This window comes from Nothobranchius furzeri, chromosome 4 (assembly GCF_043380555.1).
Source record: "Nothobranchius furzeri strain GRZ-AD chromosome 4, NfurGRZ-RIMD1, whole genome shotgun sequence".
In the NCBI taxonomy this organism is placed as follows: domain Eukaryota; kingdom Metazoa; phylum Chordata; class Actinopteri; order Cyprinodontiformes; family Nothobranchiidae; genus Nothobranchius; species Nothobranchius furzeri.
The window spans coordinates 49,889,465-49,907,716 of record NC_091744.1 but is presented as its reverse complement, the minus strand read 5'-3'; the positions used below and the strand labels follow the sequence as shown (position 1 = coordinate 49,907,716).

At 43.4% G+C, this 18,252-nt stretch overlaps 1 protein-coding gene across 1 annotated transcript in view; it reads right to left on the bottom strand.

The window, feature by feature from the left end:
* Positions 1 to 18,252, bottom strand: part of si:dkey-106n21.1 (solute carrier family 23 member 2) — a 165,198-nt gene that overhangs the window by 39,125 nt on the left and 107,821 nt on the right. Inside the window, exons 6-8 of the mRNA XM_070550236.1 lie at positions 8,030 to 8,147; positions 4,938 to 5,094; positions 1,986 to 2,239 (exon numbers count right to left, since the gene is read on the bottom strand). Of these exons, the coding sequence (XP_070406337.1) occupies positions 1,986 to 2,239; positions 4,938 to 5,094; positions 8,030 to 8,147 (529 nt within the window). The remainder of the gene's footprint in view (positions 1 to 1,985; positions 2,240 to 4,937; positions 5,095 to 8,029; positions 8,148 to 18,252) is intronic.

Here is an 18,252-nt window from a genome sequence, read left to right as displayed (position 1 = left end):
TACAACAGTCTACAAGCAAGCTTGAAAACATACAATTCCTGTCTGCAACCAACCAATGAAAACACACCATTTCGACGCCGCATCAGCAAGACTCCGCCTCTCTGAGCTTCGGTTTCAATTTATGTTTAAAGTGCGGATTATAAAATACCCACCAGTTGTTATTTGTGTTAATAGCCCAAGTTAAACTGGAGTTATACTTAAAATAATTAATCTACCCTTTTAGACCATCAGATAAATTGTGAAAACTGAGATTATGTGATCTGTGAGAATGTGCGAGGAGATGAGCTCACGAACATAGAAGAGAAAACACAAAAACATGAGATCCCTTTGCTGTTGGTGGACATTTCACATACTCAAGCGATAAGGATAGTTCAGTAGAATTTTGCTGCAGAGGGACTGAGGAAGCTGCGCGACAGCAGGTGTGAGCTGTCACATGGAGCGGAGGTGCGGAGCAGTGAGACAGAATTCACAGCAAAAGTTTAGATACTGCAGCGATCTGTGACAGATTGTTACTTCTCTGTAGTTTAGTGGGTTCTTGTGTATAAAGCAGGAGAAGGATGAATGACCAGCAAACAGATCAGCTGTTTAGCTGGAAAACGAGAAAAGGAGACCCGCAACTGGAGTCTGATGCCAAAGCGAGGGTTTTAAAAAGGAAGCTTCCTCTTTGAGGAAGATCAGTTGGATCATAAACTGACACTAAAAAGAACTGTTTTCATTTTTTTACAACACATTCTCATAACCAAAGCGGCTAAAACTGATGAAGGGTGACCAAGCTTTGTTTCCGACGCCCCTGCAACCTGGTGCTAAATGCCCAGAAGACAACAGAGGTTGCTGTGGGTTTTAGGAAACACACAGCTCCACTCTGCCCCATAACCCTGTTTGACACTCCCATCATGATGGTCCAGGAGCATCAACGTGTCAGGAGGCGACGTGCTGTGCCAGAGCATCGCTTTAAAACAGAGATTTCACTGACATTTAACCTCTAACCTCTAGCGATTTAACCTTACCCACACCCCCATCCTAACCTTAACACAGTTTGTCGTTCTAAATTTCCCGTTAACCGTGTCTGAGAGGAATGATACAACTAGAAACAAAGTTTTGCATGCGCAAGTGGGTTAAGGTTAGGATGGAGGTGAGTGGAAAGATAAATAGCAAGAGGGCGAAGGTCACAATTTGGTAAAATCTCTGTTTTACCGTGGGCGTCGGAAAGCGATGCTCTGGCACATCGCGTCGCCTCCTGACTCCTGTTGGGAGTCCCAACGCGCCGGAAACAAACGCTTGGTCACCCTTTGTCATTTTTAGCTGCTTCGGGTGTGAGAATGTTTTGCTTTTCAACTTATTTTTGGTAAGCGGTCTGCTTAGTGACGTATGCTTCGGGAGGTGCGCTCATGACGCAGCATGTCCTGCAGGAGAGGGACGGCGAACAGTCTGCCTTACATACATCTTGCACCGTACAGTGTGCCACCTTTCTAGAGTTCTCACTGTGACATGAACAATCCTTAGCCTGGCCTGCCAAGCTCTTGCTCTGTTTAATTCTGCACGGAGAATGAGTCTGGTAACTCTCCCATGCAAATAACCCCACCCCCAGAGAATTCTAACTGAGCCCACCATCACCTCTGTCATAAAAAAGGCCCAGCAGAGGATACACGTCCTGAGGCAGCTGAAGAAATTTAACCTACCAGAGCAGTCGATGAGTCAGTTCTACACTGCAATCATCGAGTACATCCTCACCTCTTCAATCACCATGTGGTATGCTGGAACCACCATCAGGGATATGGAGAGACTGCAGCATCCCTATATTATCATCTCATTGTGTTCATTTCTTAATTTTAATTTTTCTAATAATGGATTTTGTACCACAGATTCTCACATGTATGGCAACAAAACCCTTCGGATTTTAAATGTTTGGTTATGAAACTGAAGGACTTTATTAGGACTGTAACTATTTCACAGAATGCTTGTCCTCTACAAGTAACAATGGGTACCTTAGTGATTCCAAGCGCAGCAATGTTCTGACTGTAGGAAGTAGTGCCATTTCCAGTTCCCCATAGTGCTGCAAGGATGCATCCAATGCCCTCAATGGCAATACCTCGGTTGATGGCATGGGTGGGTGGTGGAGGGGCTCCGGACAATCGAGCACAAGCATAGTAGTCACCAATGGATTCCATAGTGGATGCCAAGACACCCGCCATCATTCCCAGCACTGAAGACAAACTCACTGTTGGAAGACCCCATTGGCCTGTGAACAAACAAGGCAAATTTCACATTTCAGCAGCTTAAATAAAATGTTATAATTGTTCATGATATCATACAATAATTATAATAATAAATACTACTACTACTACTACTACTACTACTACTAATAATAATAATAATAATGAATTAATTTATAATGCCCTTAATATCAAGAGATCTCAAAGGGCAACAGTGAGGCTTGAAAAAATATTTTATATACATATATATATATATATATATATATATATATATATATATATATATATATATATATATATACATATATATATATATATATATATATATATATATATATATATATATATATATATATCTCTGACTGATAGTCTCTGGGCAAAAAGGGGAGGGCTCCGTCAGGATGTAAGATGCAGCAGTTGCCTGCTCTGCCTTTAGGTACGCAACATCTCTGTTCACAGGGCAAATCCTCACCAAACTAAGAACAAGGGACCAAAATACCTTGCTGGACAGTGATATCAGGAACTCATGAAGCCAGGTCTAGGGAGGGGCTTATCAGCAAAAGCAAGTGCCCAACAGCTAGCCAGGCACAACCTAAACAAGAAACCTGGGGCCACCTTCATGTGGAACGACCACGTGTAGAAGAGACTTTTTGTGGATTGGACAGCTTTCAGAGCCTGAGTAGTTGGAGTTTGATCATTGGAAACTAGTTTTAGAGACTTAAAATGCCACTTCACCCATTGGAAAACATTCAAAGCTAGTTGTCCTTCAGCTGATTTATGCTTACAATATGGAAGCCCATGTCTTGGGCATTGGACTGTTGTATGCACTGAGTCATCATGGTGAGAGACATTGGACACCCTGGACAAGTTGCAAGTCCAGCACAGGGACAAAGAGAGACAAACAACCAGTCACACAGTCACTTGCACCTATAGGATTAAGTTAGCCTCCATTCAACCCTGCATGCACATTTGTTTGTTGTGGTAAGAAACCAGATTACTAAGAGAAAACCCACACATGCAATGGGGAGAAGGCCCCGGTAAAGCAGCAGTGCTACCAATTGTGTCGCCATGCAGCCCATGATCAGCTACTTGGAAAATATAAAGTCTTTGTAAACAGTCATAATGAGGTTTAGCTTAAAAACTGGAATTTTAGTATTTGGCTAAAGTGGGAGTCACCAATTTTTGTGAAGCTGAGAGCTACTTCATGGACATGGAGCGACAAGAAGGGCTACCAGACTGATACAATATTTACGTTTGAACTATAAATAGATCAGAGTTAAACTAAACTAAATGTATAAAACATATTTTAATGTTGTTTTAAAGAAGAGTATAGTTTTAAAATCTATATTAAGGCATTTAAAAAACATGGTAGTAGATTATTTTTATTATTTTTTGACTTGCGCTATTTGGAGAAAAGACTTGTGGGCACCCGATTTGGTTCCCTAACCCCTGGGCTAAAGGTTCTTGATAAGACACATAGAGAAGTATATTTCAGTTTGTGAAATATGAACATGAAATTGATTGTCCAATCTGGGGTGAAACTATAGAACACATTTTGCCTATGCTGCAAGCCAGAGACAACTGTTCTCAGGACATTTTGCAAATTCAGAAGCGTTTTGCATTCAGCCACAAAAAAATAAAAAGCTCTGTTTTTCCGAATGAACAAAATACTTTTTACAGGAAAAAAAGGCTAAATTTTTCCAAATGAATGAGATTTTTCTTTTCCAAAAAAACAAAAAGAAAACATAAATTAAGTCCTCTGCAGTGCTAAAGATGTTCTGTGGCATTATGCACTGGCAAATAGAGGAACTCAAACATGTCTCATTTGTCGACTCAGATGGGCTTGTTTCAGGAATGCCACATCACAGGAGAGCTGAACATGGCAGGATTTGGGGTCTTATTTCCTGATATTTGGACATCTTGTCTTGGATTGGATAACAGGAATGCGACTCTACCACGGACTCTGTTTGCTTTGCAATGATGATGTTTTATCTCCACAAGTAACATAAGCCTGAAAGAGTTCTGCATGGTTAGCTTCTACTAACAAAGATCTTCTCTTCTGTTTCTTGGATGCAAAACCAACAACAGCCTCCAAAGCCTGACTTCTGTCTTTTGTCTAACAGAAACAGCAGAGTAACATGTTGTTGTCTGTTTTTTACTTAGCTCATTTCAAAATCTAACAAGGATAATGAGGACCAGATGATGGATGGACTGGCTTCAGACAAACTAAGATCAAAAGTAGGTACAACTTATCTTGGTGAGTATGGATGCTTGTAAAACTAAATCATAACATTTCACACATTTCACCACACTGTGATCAAGTTGAACTTTAAATTAGACCAGTCCTCTAATATCTATTGTCAATTATCTAAGACACATGCATACTTATGTTCAGGATTTATTTATTTTTGTAAATTTTACAAAGATGATCAAGTTTTACAATTTCATGTCAAAAAAGGTGAGTGCTTATGTGATTTGTTTGTTCAAACTAGTGAATCAAAATAATATTAAACATGTTAAGTGTAAACCCTTGTAAAATGGGCATTTAGAAATAGAACATTTACATAAGTGCAGGAGATAAAAAATAAATCAGTCAGATCAGCTGTTTTGGAAAGAAAGGCAGTTGCATTTCAAAGTGTAAATTTTAATTGTATTCATTAGCTGGTTTGACCAACTTAAGAATGCCATAGCTGACTGAACCTTAAGCCATGATTCGGCTCCTACCTGGATATGGCACATGGAACCACGGGGAGTTTCGCACAGCATCTAAGCTGATGTCAGTCCGAGCTGAGAAGCCATACTGATCAGCTTTTGAAGGCAGGACGTCAAATATGGTCAGTAAGAAGCAGACCAGCCAACCACCGCACATCCCGAACAAAGCCTAAAAATGGTTTCCAGATAAAAAGAGATCTTGATAGTTACATAGATACAACAATAACAAAAATAATGTGACAGTGCAAAATCAAAAGAGTCATCTTTACTAATTAAACATTCCCATTGAATCTACTTATCAGTGCATTAAGTTCACTTTTTGAAGTTCATTGTGCAAATTAGTTAAAAGGCTAGAAAACCCTGCGGACACACACACACACACACACACACACACACTTATTTTTCCATTTAGTCTGTTTGAATAAAGCTCTTTACCCAACTGCTCACTGCCAGCTGTGATTCGGAAGTTCTCTCAGCATTTCACTCAAAAGTGCAGTCTTCATATGGAGCACAGATTCGTGCTTTTGGCAGAAGTTACAGAATCCAGCTTGAATCAATTTAAAATTTGTTCACATTTAACTCAAAGTTTGAAATGAAGCATGCAAAAACCTAATGATTGGGCAAATTGCCTCTCTGTAAGGTGTCAGGGGTTGTTTAATACCATCACCTCTTTTGATTTTTCTTTTTGTTTTACTGTCTTGGCTAATGTAATACAACCTAGTCCACAAACTACAATTTCTAACTGTTGATGCGCAGTTAGGTTTTGGACTTCCTGATGGTAGCAAGATCTCTGTCAAACATCTTTTAAATTTGTTCAGATAAATGAAATAACATAACTTAGAATGGCTAATAAAAACAGCCACCAAAGATCGGAGTTCAGTCCCTGTATTTAACCAGTAGCTATTCCAAATGACCATGATATTCTGCTGGATAGACTTGAGATTTGGGTGGGGCTTAGGGGTATCCCACTTCAGTGGTTTAGCTCATATCTGTCAAACAGAGTTTTCAAGGTTCAGTTTTGGAATTGTTCTTTTCCATGCCTCCCACTCCCCTGGGGAGTACCACAGGGATCTATACTCGAGCCTCTCCAGTTTTCAATTTACATCGTCCCTCTGGGTTGTATCCTGTGGAAATATGGCTTAAGCTACCATCTCTATGTGGATGACTGCCAGATGTACCCGACTTTGAACAAACCAGGTGCTCTCTCTCTTCTGGACCAATGTTTGGCTGAAGTGAGGGACTCGCTTGCCGACAATTTTCTTAAGCTGAATGACTCCAAGCCTGAGGCACTCCTCATGGCTTCTAACAAATCACAAACTCACTTTTTGATTTGGACATTCTCCCATACGACCACAAACAATGTATTACCAACCTGGGGGTGAAACTGGATATCCACTTTTCCATGGGTACTCAGATTAATACAGTGGTCAGATCTTGTTTCTTCCAGCTGCGCCGACTGATTAGGTTAAAACCAATTCTGAAACAGGCACACTCGGAATCCGTAGTTCACGCTTTTATCCTTTCCTATGCAAATTCCATCTTATTTGATGTAAGATCCTCTGCTCTTAAGAGGCTTCAGGTCATACAGAATGTGGCAGCCAGGTTCCTGATGAACACCTCTAGATGTGACCATATCACACCTGTACTGGTGCGGCTCCATTGGCTACCCGTAAACTTCAGAATGAAGTTTAAAATTCTGATCTTTGTTTTTAAGGCCCTGAATGGTTTAGCAACGGATTACCAGTTTGACCTTGTGACTTGTTGTGTGCCAAACCTGCTGCTTCATGTTCCCACCATGAAATACAAAACGCGTGGTCAGCGTGCTTTTGTCCATGCTGCTCCTCTCAGTGAGGCTGGCACCATCCCTCCCCCGTTTCAAGTCACTGCTTAAGGCCCACTTTTACGACCAGGCATTTTTAAACCCTTGAATTTTATTATATATTTTTATTATGTATTCTTTTATTGACTGTTATTTTCTGCTTTGTTGTGTACTTTGTTGATTGTGTTTTTGTTTTTATGTTGTGTTTTACTTTTTATCTGTACAGCACTTTGGTCAGCTGCCATGCCGTTTTTAAATGTGCTTTATGAATAAAGTTTGTGAGGTATGGTACGGTATTCCAGTGAATGTCATGAGCTGGGGTGAGTACTCCTCTCAATATTCCACCTCTGAGCTGTGTGTTGCAGGAGAGGGAGGTTCCCAGCTGCACCTCGTTGGCAATCAGCGAGCCCGGCTACTTAAGGATTGATGGAGAACACACCTCGACGCCGGATGATTACTACAGCTTGGTAGTTTCTAGCCTCCTAGTGATACTTGGTTTTTGTGCTCTTGAGTTTCTTGGTCTATTGTGAACTTTGGATTTTGTGATTACCCATCTCCAGGTTTTTGGAACGTCTCTGATTCAGCGACTTCTCAGGATTACTCACCCATGCTTCATAGGACTTCTGGATACAGCTCTGAATTGTTCTCCATTCCTCCAACCAACCCGCTCTCCTGCCCTCCTCACGCTCCCTCTCCTGGACCCCTCACTTGGATATACCCGGCTCTCAACCGGCCCCTCATTCCGGCGCTTCCCCATCTCCCAGTAAGTCTTTTCTCTGCACCCACCAAGTTAAGACTTACCTCCCTGGACTCACCTGTATCTGCTCTCCCCTTCTCAGACGTTGCGCTCCCATTTCTCGATCCCCACTGGATTTACCAGTGCACCTTCAGTTCCCATTTAAAAATAAATATATTTTTTTACCATCAATCCGTGAGTTGTTGATTCTGCATGTCTTAGGTTAGGCGTTTTCCCCAGACCATGACAGTGAATCACAGCTTTGGTCATTTTTATTCTTCAACAGTCAAGCATCATCAGAAATACTGGACTGAATCAGGAGAGAATCCAACTTTAACTTTAAGAGAAGCTGTAGTTTGGTGACAGTAGAGGTTGCATGTAGTTGTGCTGTATTCTGCTGCCTTTCACTCACTAGTTTTGAAAACACTTATTCAAAAAGTTCTGTCAAATACATTTTGTTATTTAAGATAAAATCTCAAGGTTGTAAGGTCTTTGCAAACAATAAAAACCAAAAAAATGTCAGGATTCTGAAGAATCTGTACAACTCACAGAGAAGAGCTTGAAGAGTGGATATTGGAAAACCTTCCACTTCTTATCTTTGTAGGCAATCAATGGAACGTCAACTTTGCTGAGGTATTGGGAGAACAGGAGAATCAGACACACTGTGCTGTGGAAAAATAAAATATGAAGGTAAGAAATTGTTTAACTAATCACTGCAGCATACCAGGTTCTACAATCATTTCTATAGCTGTTAAAAAGCCATGACTCAGTAAAGAACTTAGGGCCCTTACTGGGCCTGATCTTGAAAACTACTGACTCACCAACATTTAATTACAAAATATGTTTCTGTGATACTCACAATCTGCCTGAATTCCCTGTTTTTATTGATCAGTCTGACATGTGAGCTCCAGATGGGACAGTCAAGCAGAGATTTCCACCCTGATGGGCACATGCTACACAGTCAAACTCCAGATTGGTGCTTAATCTATAATGAGTTTTGGGCAGTGGCCAAAAGAATGATATCACAGATGCAAACAGCCAAAATGAGTTTTCTCCACAGGGTGTCTGGGCTCGCCCTTAGAGAGAGTGAGAAGCTTGGTGATCCAGGAGAGGCTCGGAGTAGATCCACTACCTCTCCACATCAAGATGAACCAATTGAGGTGGCTCCATTATCTAGATAGGATTCCTTCTGGACGCCTCCCTGCAGGGGCCTCAAGTAAGACCTATAAGACACGCCGGATGGACTGTGTTTCTTGGCTGGCCTAGGACGCCTTAAGCCTGGTTTATGCTTCTCCGTCAGCTCCGCAAGGGACAGACACGCACGGATTGACGGAAGCGTTTTGCTCTCATACTTCTCCGTCTCCTGGAGAGTGTTGCAAAGCAATTGCCCGGCAGGACAACAGAAGGCGTAGCGCTGTTCTGTGGTATCCTGTCATGTATCGGTCCAAGATAGTGTGTTTATATTGTGTTTTTTGTGTATATAAGAGACTTTTAACTCGGACATATTTGTCTCTCATTCTCCCACCTCTTCATGCGCTCCCCACCTCTAAACCCACGTTTCCTGCCACTTCCGTCCACAAATAAAACGCTTGCTGCGCATCTTTTCACTTCTCCAGTCACGGGAGAATCAAACGTTCATATTTTTAGAGTTTTTTCGCGAGGTATTCTTCAAGCTTCTCCGTGTCTGCCGCTAGTTATCCTCGGCTCTCTTTGCAATGGCGGCGCTGTAAACAACAGCGGTGTCCTGACCAATCACAAGCGTGCATAATCCGTCTCGTTCGACGGATGTTTAAAGAAGTGGGCTCGACTCCGTACGTACTTGCGTGCCTGCCGGAGCCCTACGCACGGACGGATAATGGCGTTGCGTGTCTCCGCACTGACGCAGACGGAGAAGCATAAATCAGGCTTTAGTCATGTTGTGGAGGTGGGAACGGGCCCAAACACAGGGGAGCAGGCACAGGATGCCAACTGACAGTTAAAATATTTATATTTTAATAAATTAAATGGAACTGCTGGGGCCTCTGCAGATGGCTGGAGTTTAGCATGGACCTCTGAGTGAAGTAACGTGCTCGGGGCGTCCACTCTGAGTAAACAGAAGAGGTGCGGAGAGGTGTATTCGACCACCTGGTAATGCATAGGATGAGTCAGATTGTGCCCTCTCATATTTCAGCTACTCACCAAGAAAACAAAAACAAAAAGAAGAAATTCCGACCAGCTCACCACTGGGTTCTTTGTGGTCAAATCCTTCTGTCATGTTGTTGAGAAGGGAATGGACCCAAACACAGAGCAGCAGGCACAAGATGCAAATTTGGCAGGCAATAAGATACAATGGGCAGATAAGAAAAGGATCTGTCCCGACAAGCACAGAAGGTGTAAAAACACACAAGGTAATCAAGGTAATGGGTGGGTAGGGTGGCAAGGGGCAGTTGAGTTAAATTAACACTTCACAAGAGGAGACAAGATACAAGACAGGGGCTGGGGAGCAGATGGATGGATGGATGGATGAATGGATAGGTGGATGGGGTGGATGGATGGATGAATGGATAGGTGGATGGATGGATGGATAGGTGGATGGATGGATGGTAGATGGATGAATGAAAGAGAAAGGGGGTGAGAGAAGGAAAGGTGGGGGAGGGGGTTCACAAAAATAAGCAATAAATGTTGAACAAAAATCTGCTTCTAGATCTGCAGAAAGAGAGAAAAAGAGAGCACAGAAAAATACAAGTCTTATCTTAACTTAACTCAGGAATTCCAGGTGGGATTTAAAGTACATTCCCGTTATTTTTGGTACATTCTTTGATGGCCTTTAATGATGTTTTTACTTTCAGCTACTTTTCCTTAACAGTAAAAAGGTCGGACAACACAATGCCGAATCTGAAAAAAAAAAAAAAAAACTTGTTTTTAACGCAGGATGAAAACAAGCATCAAAGCAGGGAGAAATTCTGTCCGTGATGTGTTCCTTTACTCCACATGTGTGATCGCAGCATGTAATACTGGATGTGGTTATGGGTTCGTGACAGTTAAAGTGTGGCAAAAATGACCATTCAAACAACGATATAATCACAACCAGTCTTTCATTGCATTTCCTTCAAATTGTTAGACTTCATGCTGTGTATGGAATTACAAAGCTCAAGATGAAACACTGTTCGAGTGATAAATGACTTCAAGTGTCACAGAAGTTTTGTTTTATCCTCAGTTTCACTGCTTTCCACAGTTTAGAAAGCCAGATTTAGTCATTTTGTGCACCATGATGGGCCAGACACGAGAGATGAGCTACATGTAGCTTGCTATGGTTGATCACCGTTCGCCATTATCTACATATCATGTTTGAGGATGAGATTTGAAATTGCTATCCCTTAAAAAAAAAATTTTTCAAAAGAAAAAAATGTCTATTTAGTATTTTGTTGTGCAGCAGTACCATGACCAGATAGGTTGTATGTGTATCTGTGAGCATGAGGGAGGGAGTGTGTGACTGCGTCTGTGTATGATTGTATGTGTCAGGTGGGGCTTTTGACTCCTCCCCTCTCCTGGGACTTCTTGTGCTGCTACACCTCTTCACCTACTCTCCCTCTGCCACACTTGGTGTGAAGTGCGGTGCATTGGTCTGCCTGAGTGTTTGTGGCTCCCATGTCAGGGGGTTTAAGATTTTTGGCGTCTGCCTGATCAATCCCGGTGGCTGCCTGGTGGGATCTCAGTCCCTGGGCTGGTCGCCCCTGGGTCCCGCGTCGCTGAGTTCTGGGCTCGGCCGGCTTGGGGGTGGGAGGCTGCGGGCAGGTCTGTGGGCTTGCCGCTGATATCTCCCGGGACTCTGCCGGTTGCTGGTTGTGACTCCCCAGTGCAATCCTCTGCGCCTCTCGAGAGGGGGCAGGGGCTTTTCTGGTTGCAGTCTCCCTGGGGTCCTTGCGCTCTGAGGCAGCTCCTGGATCTCTGAGACTTGGAGCTCCTTTCATTTCCTACGCATTTTTGGGAGGCAGATCTGTGGCCCCTCACACTCTACTGGATGCTTCTATAGAGAAACCTTACATAAACAAGCGTGTGTACACACACACAGGTGCTCACATGATGCTCTCATAAGTATGGACTTGGGCACGTTCAACACATGTCTTAAGGCTGTGGTTGGCACTAAATACACTGTGATTGTTCAGTAAAACAATGTTGATTTTATATTTCCTCATCAGGTTGATGCAGTGATAGCTTGCTCCTGTTGTATTGTTGTGTGCCCCTTTTTGTTTGTATTTCTCTTTCTGCAGGTCTAGAAGCAGACTCTTGTTCATCATTGATTGTTTATTTTTGTGTAAACCTTGTCCCTCGTCCCTTCTTGTAAACGGCTTCACTGTTCTTTCTCCAGTCCAGTCTGTTGTCCAGGTGAACTCCAAGGTATTTGTATTCCTCAACCACCTCCACTTCTTCTCCCATGATGGAAACCGTGTTTGACTTCACCCTGTTTCTTCTGAAGTCTAAAATCATCTCCTTTGTTTTGTTCACATTCGAGGTCAGATGATTGTTTCCACACCATGTCACAAAGCGCTCCACCAGCTCTCTGTAGTCAGCTTCCTGTCCATCTCTGATACACCCGACAACTGTAGAGTCATCTGAGCATTTCTGTAGATGACAGGTCTCTGATTTGTAGATTGATTTGGTAGAAGAGAGTATGATGGCGCTCCCGCGGGTGCACGCTGCGAGCTGCTCGTCCTCTTTATGCACTGGTACCTTGCTTTTTACTGGTTTTTATTGGCTTTTATGCACCTGGATCCCTGAAGAAGCGGCTGGCCCGATTTGGCCCAGCTTCTGACCCGGTGGTTCCGAGATGTCTCCTGGATTACTCGGCACCCTGCCCAGGGAACTTGGCCGGCTCTGAGGGTGAGCTGGCACCGCGCCATGGCTGATCGGCTCGAAGATCTCGCCAGACTGGGGTTTGCTGGGAGAATCTGCGCTCGGTTACGGGCACAGAGTTAAAGGAGTCTGTGTTCGTGCGCGATCTCGGTGCCGCAGACCCGCCGCAGACCCAGTTTGGTCTGGTCAATGCCAGGTCTGTGCTGAACAAAACTTTTATACTTTGTGACTTTTTTATTCAGCATGACTTGGGTTTTCTGTACATCTGTGAGTCCTGGATCCCGTTTGGTGACTCAAGCGCCGTGCTGGAGCTGGTACCACCTGGCTGCTCCTGTTTTAATATCCCCAGATCACGGGGCAGAGGTGGAGGGCTGGTTGTTGTTTTTAAATCCAGCTTTCCTTGTAAACAGCTTACACCCACCATGTCATTTTCTTCCTTTGAACTGTGCGTATTTGAACTGTGCATCTCCCCCCGCCTGCTCGTTGTGCTGATTTATCGCCCTCCAAAGACTGACTCTAACTTCCTTAACCATTTCAGTGATCTTGTGGCTGACTGTATCCTAAAATATGACTATGTCCTATTTTTTGGTGACTTTAACATCCATATCTGCTGTCCTGACAATGTGCTTGCTAAAGGTTTTTTTAATTTGCTAGAGTCATTCAATCTAACTCAATGGGTATCGTCCCCAACTCATGCCAGGGGTCACACCCTGGACCTGGTTCTCTCTTTTGGTCTCCCTGTCATGAACCTAATGACTTTGCCTCCTGTGTTCTCTGACCACTCTCCTATACTCTGTGATGTTACGTTGCCATGTCCTGTCCCTGTGTGTGAAGCTCCAGCTACTAGGTTCAGAGCCCTGGATGCAGAAACTATTTCAAAGTTTGTGGACTGTATGTCTGTAAGGTTAGAGACCTTTAACCCTGATCCATCTAACACTGAACACTATTCACAACACTTTGATTTACTTTGTAATCAGGTCCTGGACGTGGTTGCCCCTCTCAAGCTTTGCAAGTCTCGGCCTAGGAGGGAGCCATGGCTCTCTGATGTCACACGGGCTTGTAGGCGGGCGTGTAGATCCTCTGAGAGAAAGTGGAAAAAGGATGGCCTACAGGTCTCGCGTGAGTTGTTCAGAGCATCTCTGGTTGCTTATCAGGATGCTGTGAGGGCTGCCAGAACGGCCTACTTTGCAGACATCATTGAAACAAACTCCAAGAATCCTAAGATTCTCTACAAAACACTAAACTCTGTTCTGGTGTATCAGGAGCCTAGCTCCATGTCTCCTACAGCTGCTGGAAACTCTGAAGCTTTTCACAGAGTCTTTGTTGATAAAGTATCAGGCATTAGAGCAGCTATTTCTGGTAACTCTGTTGACCCGGTTGCAGTTCCTCCATCACCACCCACCCTGAGCTCCCTCAATACTGTTTCATACTCTGAGCTGAATAAGCTTGTTGCGAGGCAGAAGCCATCTGGCTCTCCACTTGATGTTCTGCCGCCTCGTCTCTGGAAGGCTGTCTTTCCGTGCCTTGGCCCTTCACTTGGTCAGATTATCAATGGGAGCCTCAGCACAGGTGTTGTCCCAGCTGCTTTGAAAGCAGCAGTTGTTCGGCCGACCCTGAAGAAACCTGGTGCTGATGTGTCTGTGATAGAAAATTACAGGCCTATCTCTACCCTGCCTTTTACATCAAAACTGCTTGAGAAAGTCGTTTATCAGCAGCTGGTCTCACATTTAGCTGACTCTGATCTGTTTGAGGTTTTCCAATCAGGGTTCAGGTCGGGCCATAGCACGGAGTCGGCTCTACTGAGGGTCTTAAATGACATCTATCTATCACTAGATCAGGGTACATCTGTGGTGCTTCTGTTGTTAGATCTGACAGCAGCCTTCGACACAGTTGACCACGCAATTCTACTGGATCGCTTGGAATGATGGGTTGGGATCAAAGGGTCAGCTCTGGATTGGTTTAGATCGTATCTCCACAACAGGACATTCTGCGTTAAACTGGGTGATGTTTTTTCTTCTTGGGAGGGGCTCCGCTGGGGGGTCCCGCAGGGATCGATCCTTGGTCCTCTTTTGTTTGCCATTTATCTGCTACCTCTGAGGTCAATCTTTCGTAAACATGGCCTATCATTCCATCTCTATGCTGACGATTGCCAGATTTACTCTCCATTGTGTCAGGAGAAAGGTCACTCTATCCAGTCCTTTGTGTCCTGTGTTAACGAGGTGAAGTCTTGGCTAATGGCCAACGTTCTACATCTGAATGAGGGAAAGACAGAGCTCATTGTTTTTCACCCCAACAGCAGGAATGTGGATCGTCATGTTGATCTTGGGCCTCTTTCTCCATACTCAAAACCAGTTGTGACCAGTTTGGGGGTGAAAATTGATGCTGGACTTAAATTTGATGCTCACATCAACTCTGTGATCCGGTCCAGTTTCTTTCACCTGAGACGCCTTGCAAAAATCAAGCCCATGCTGTCAAGAGCCCACCTGGAGCGGGTACTCCATGCTTTTGTAATTTCTTGGCTTGATTACTGCAACTCTCTCTATGCAGGGTTGTGTCAGTCATCACCATGTTCGGCGCCTTGGGCTTCCTGACAGGGTTGCGGATGGCGCTTTATAAATAAAGCTTTGATTGATTGATTGATTTGTAGCAAAGCAGCAAAAATAAGAACTGTGCATTCAAAGTTCTACACTTTGAAAATATTAACTGAGATGTCATTTTAATTATATGTCAGGACCCTTTTTCATGAGCTGAAATCGGACATCAGAAACTTTGTCTACGTGCACAAAACACCCATGACTCAAACATTGTTCTGAAATCTGTCTACATGTGTGTTAGTGAGCACTTATCCTTTACCGAGATAATCAATCCCACCTCACAGGTGTGACATATCAAGGGGCTGATTAGACAGCATGAATGATGTATTGGTGTGCCTTAGACTGCCCACTGCATGCTCATCATCCTGATCGGGGTCTGGACCTGACTGCAGTCCGTCGTAGTAACTGACTTGAGTGAGCAAACACTCAAATTTGATGGCGTTTGGCATGTTGGAGAGGTGTTCTGTTCACAGATGAGTCCCGGCTTTCACTGTTTAGGGCAGATGGCAGACTGTGTGTGTGGCATCATGTGGGTGAGCAGTTTGCTGATGTCAACGATGTGGAACGAGTGGCCCATGGTGGCACTGGGGTACTAGTATGGGCAGGCGTATGTTATGGACAACGAACACAGGTGCATTTTATTGATGGCATTTTGAATGCACAGAGGTAACATGATGAGATCCTGAGGCCCATTGTAGTGCCATTCGTCCACGACCATCACCTCATGTTTCAGCGTGATAACACACGGCCTCATATTGCAAGGATCTGTGCACAAATCCTGTAAGCTGAAAACATCCAAGTTCTTGCATGGCCAGCCTACTCACCAGACATGCCACCCATTGAGCATGTTTGGGATGCTCTGGATCAACGTATACGACAGCGTGTTCCAGTTCCTGCCAATACTCAGCAGCTTCAAACAGCTATTGAAGAGGAGTGGACCAACGTCCTACAGACCACAATCCACAACCTGATCAATTCTATGTGACAGAGATGTGTTGCCCTGCTTGAGGCAAATGGTGGCCTCACCAGATACTGACTGGCACCCCCCCCCCCATATAAAGCTAAACTGCACATGTCGGGGTGTCCTTTTATTGTGGGCAGTCTAAGGCAGACCTGTACATTATTCATGCTGTCTAATCAACCCCTTCATATGCCGCACCTGTGAGGTGTAAAGCAAAAGTGCTCACTAACACACGTCTAGACAGACGATATTTGAGTTCAGCTCATGAAATATGAGAGCAAAAACAAAAGTGTTGCGTTTATATTTATTAACATCTTGAGAAACTGTTCACTCACTGCAATACTAATAACTGATATAATTTTCTGTTACAAGACTGAGTTCAATCAGTCAGCTCAAACTTCTGGTTTTATTAGTGTCATTCAGCTGCAGAAAGTCCATGCATGTTTCACAAAAAGTCTGGATGAGAACTCGGGCTCAAGTCTTTTTTTTGTCTAAAGTATTAAGGAGCCACCTCAGAGGGGCCGAAGAGGCACAAGTAGGTCCAGGGCCACAGAATGTAGACCATTGTTTTTGTAGGATCATAAAAGACTTTCTGAACAGGACCGAGTGGGACCCAAAACACACCCTTGGCTATCTAACGTCTAATAATAACGGTGCATCAGATAAGGTGGTCTCGCCTATGCAGGCTGCAACAACACAAGTGCAACACCATAATCGAGAGAATGGAATAATGAAATGCAGAAAAATCTGTACAGAAGAAGCTGTGCCAAGTTTGGGTTGGAAGTGCCAAAGTCAAAAAAGAAATACCTTCAAAGGTGGAATGACAAGACTAAGATTCTGTAAGCCTCCTTGATTCAAACTGACAAAGAGATATGTGATGAATGGAGTCATTCCAAGAAACAGCAACACAAGGAGAAGGACCATGAGAAACAAAGGAAAAGTCAAACGTTAAGGCTAAGATAGTGCCAGTGGTCATTAGAGACCTTGAGGCTGTGACACCAAAATGAAAATGGCTCCAACAAATTCCAGAGAAAATGTCAGAGATCTCAGTTCAACCAGCAGAAAAACCTTAAGCTGGCAGATTTCGCCAGAACCTATAGGCTATATGCACATATACACGCATGCAGATATTGACAAGGATACACAATTACAAGAGTTGACCGTCACTGTTTTGTGATATTGAGCAGCACCATCATGAACTATTTATTGGAATATATTGTCTTCATTCCTTTGCACAAAAGCAGAAAGATTATTTATTTATTTTTCATCTCAAACTAAAACCTAGAGAGAAATATCTGGCAACAAATACAAGGACCTGGTGAGACTGATCTGTTTAGACATTTTGGAGTCCTAAACTGAAAAGGCCTTGATAGTCTCCTTTTCTTCATTTCTTTTGTTATCCGTTTCCTTATCTTTTTTTATGACTTTTTTGTACTTGGCATATTAGAGTTATATCAGTCATATATGAATAAATGTTCATCACAGCTGGGATAAAGTAGCCATGAGGGCAAGGGTTTAATTAGATGCATTCATTGGTTATCACTTCAGATTTATGATGCCCTACTTCAATCAGAGTCTAATGAAAAGATGCAACAACCCTTCATATCTGATGCATAAGTATAAGACATGAGATAATGCTGCCACACAGAAAAGCAACAACAAAGGTGTAAATGAATTATGTAATGACTCCGAGGAAGAAATAGATGAATTTTGAGTAATCTTATTGTCCCTGGCTTTGGTTTAAGGCTTTAATAATAATAAAATAAGAAGAAAATTATATGGAGGATGAAAATATGTTCCAGCCATTTTTAAGTCTGTTTCTGTGTAAAAGTTAATATTTTCTATTGCTCTGCTTTAAAACAGCTCCTGCTGGATTACTACTCTGCGATTTGACTTTAACAGTGATTTCTGATTACAAACTACCTATCTAGCCTAAAAATCTGAACAGAGTAGCAGAAGCAGGCACTCCAATATACAGGCACCTTATCTTGGTGCCTGTATATTGGAGTTTACGCCGGTGAGAGGGTGAAGAGAGGCGCAGAGCTGTCAAGTGACCACTACCTGGTGGTGAGTTGCCTTTGGAGGATGCCGGTCAGCCCTGGCTGGCATGAATATCTTGTGAGGGTCTCCTGTCAGAAGGAACTTTAATTGCCACCTCTGACAGAACTTCGGAAGGGGGTGGCATTTGGTCCAAGCTTTTATTGTTGAGGTGGCCGCCTGGAGCTGTGGCCAAGTCATCAGGAACTGCAACCCTCGGGAGCATAGGATACCAGGCCATCTGATATGGGCTGTTAGGTCCTTGTAAAACTGGTGTCAGGGCTTGGTCCGCATTGCCGGCAGTAAGTCGGGCTCTTTCTCGATAAGAGTTGGACTCCACCAAGGCT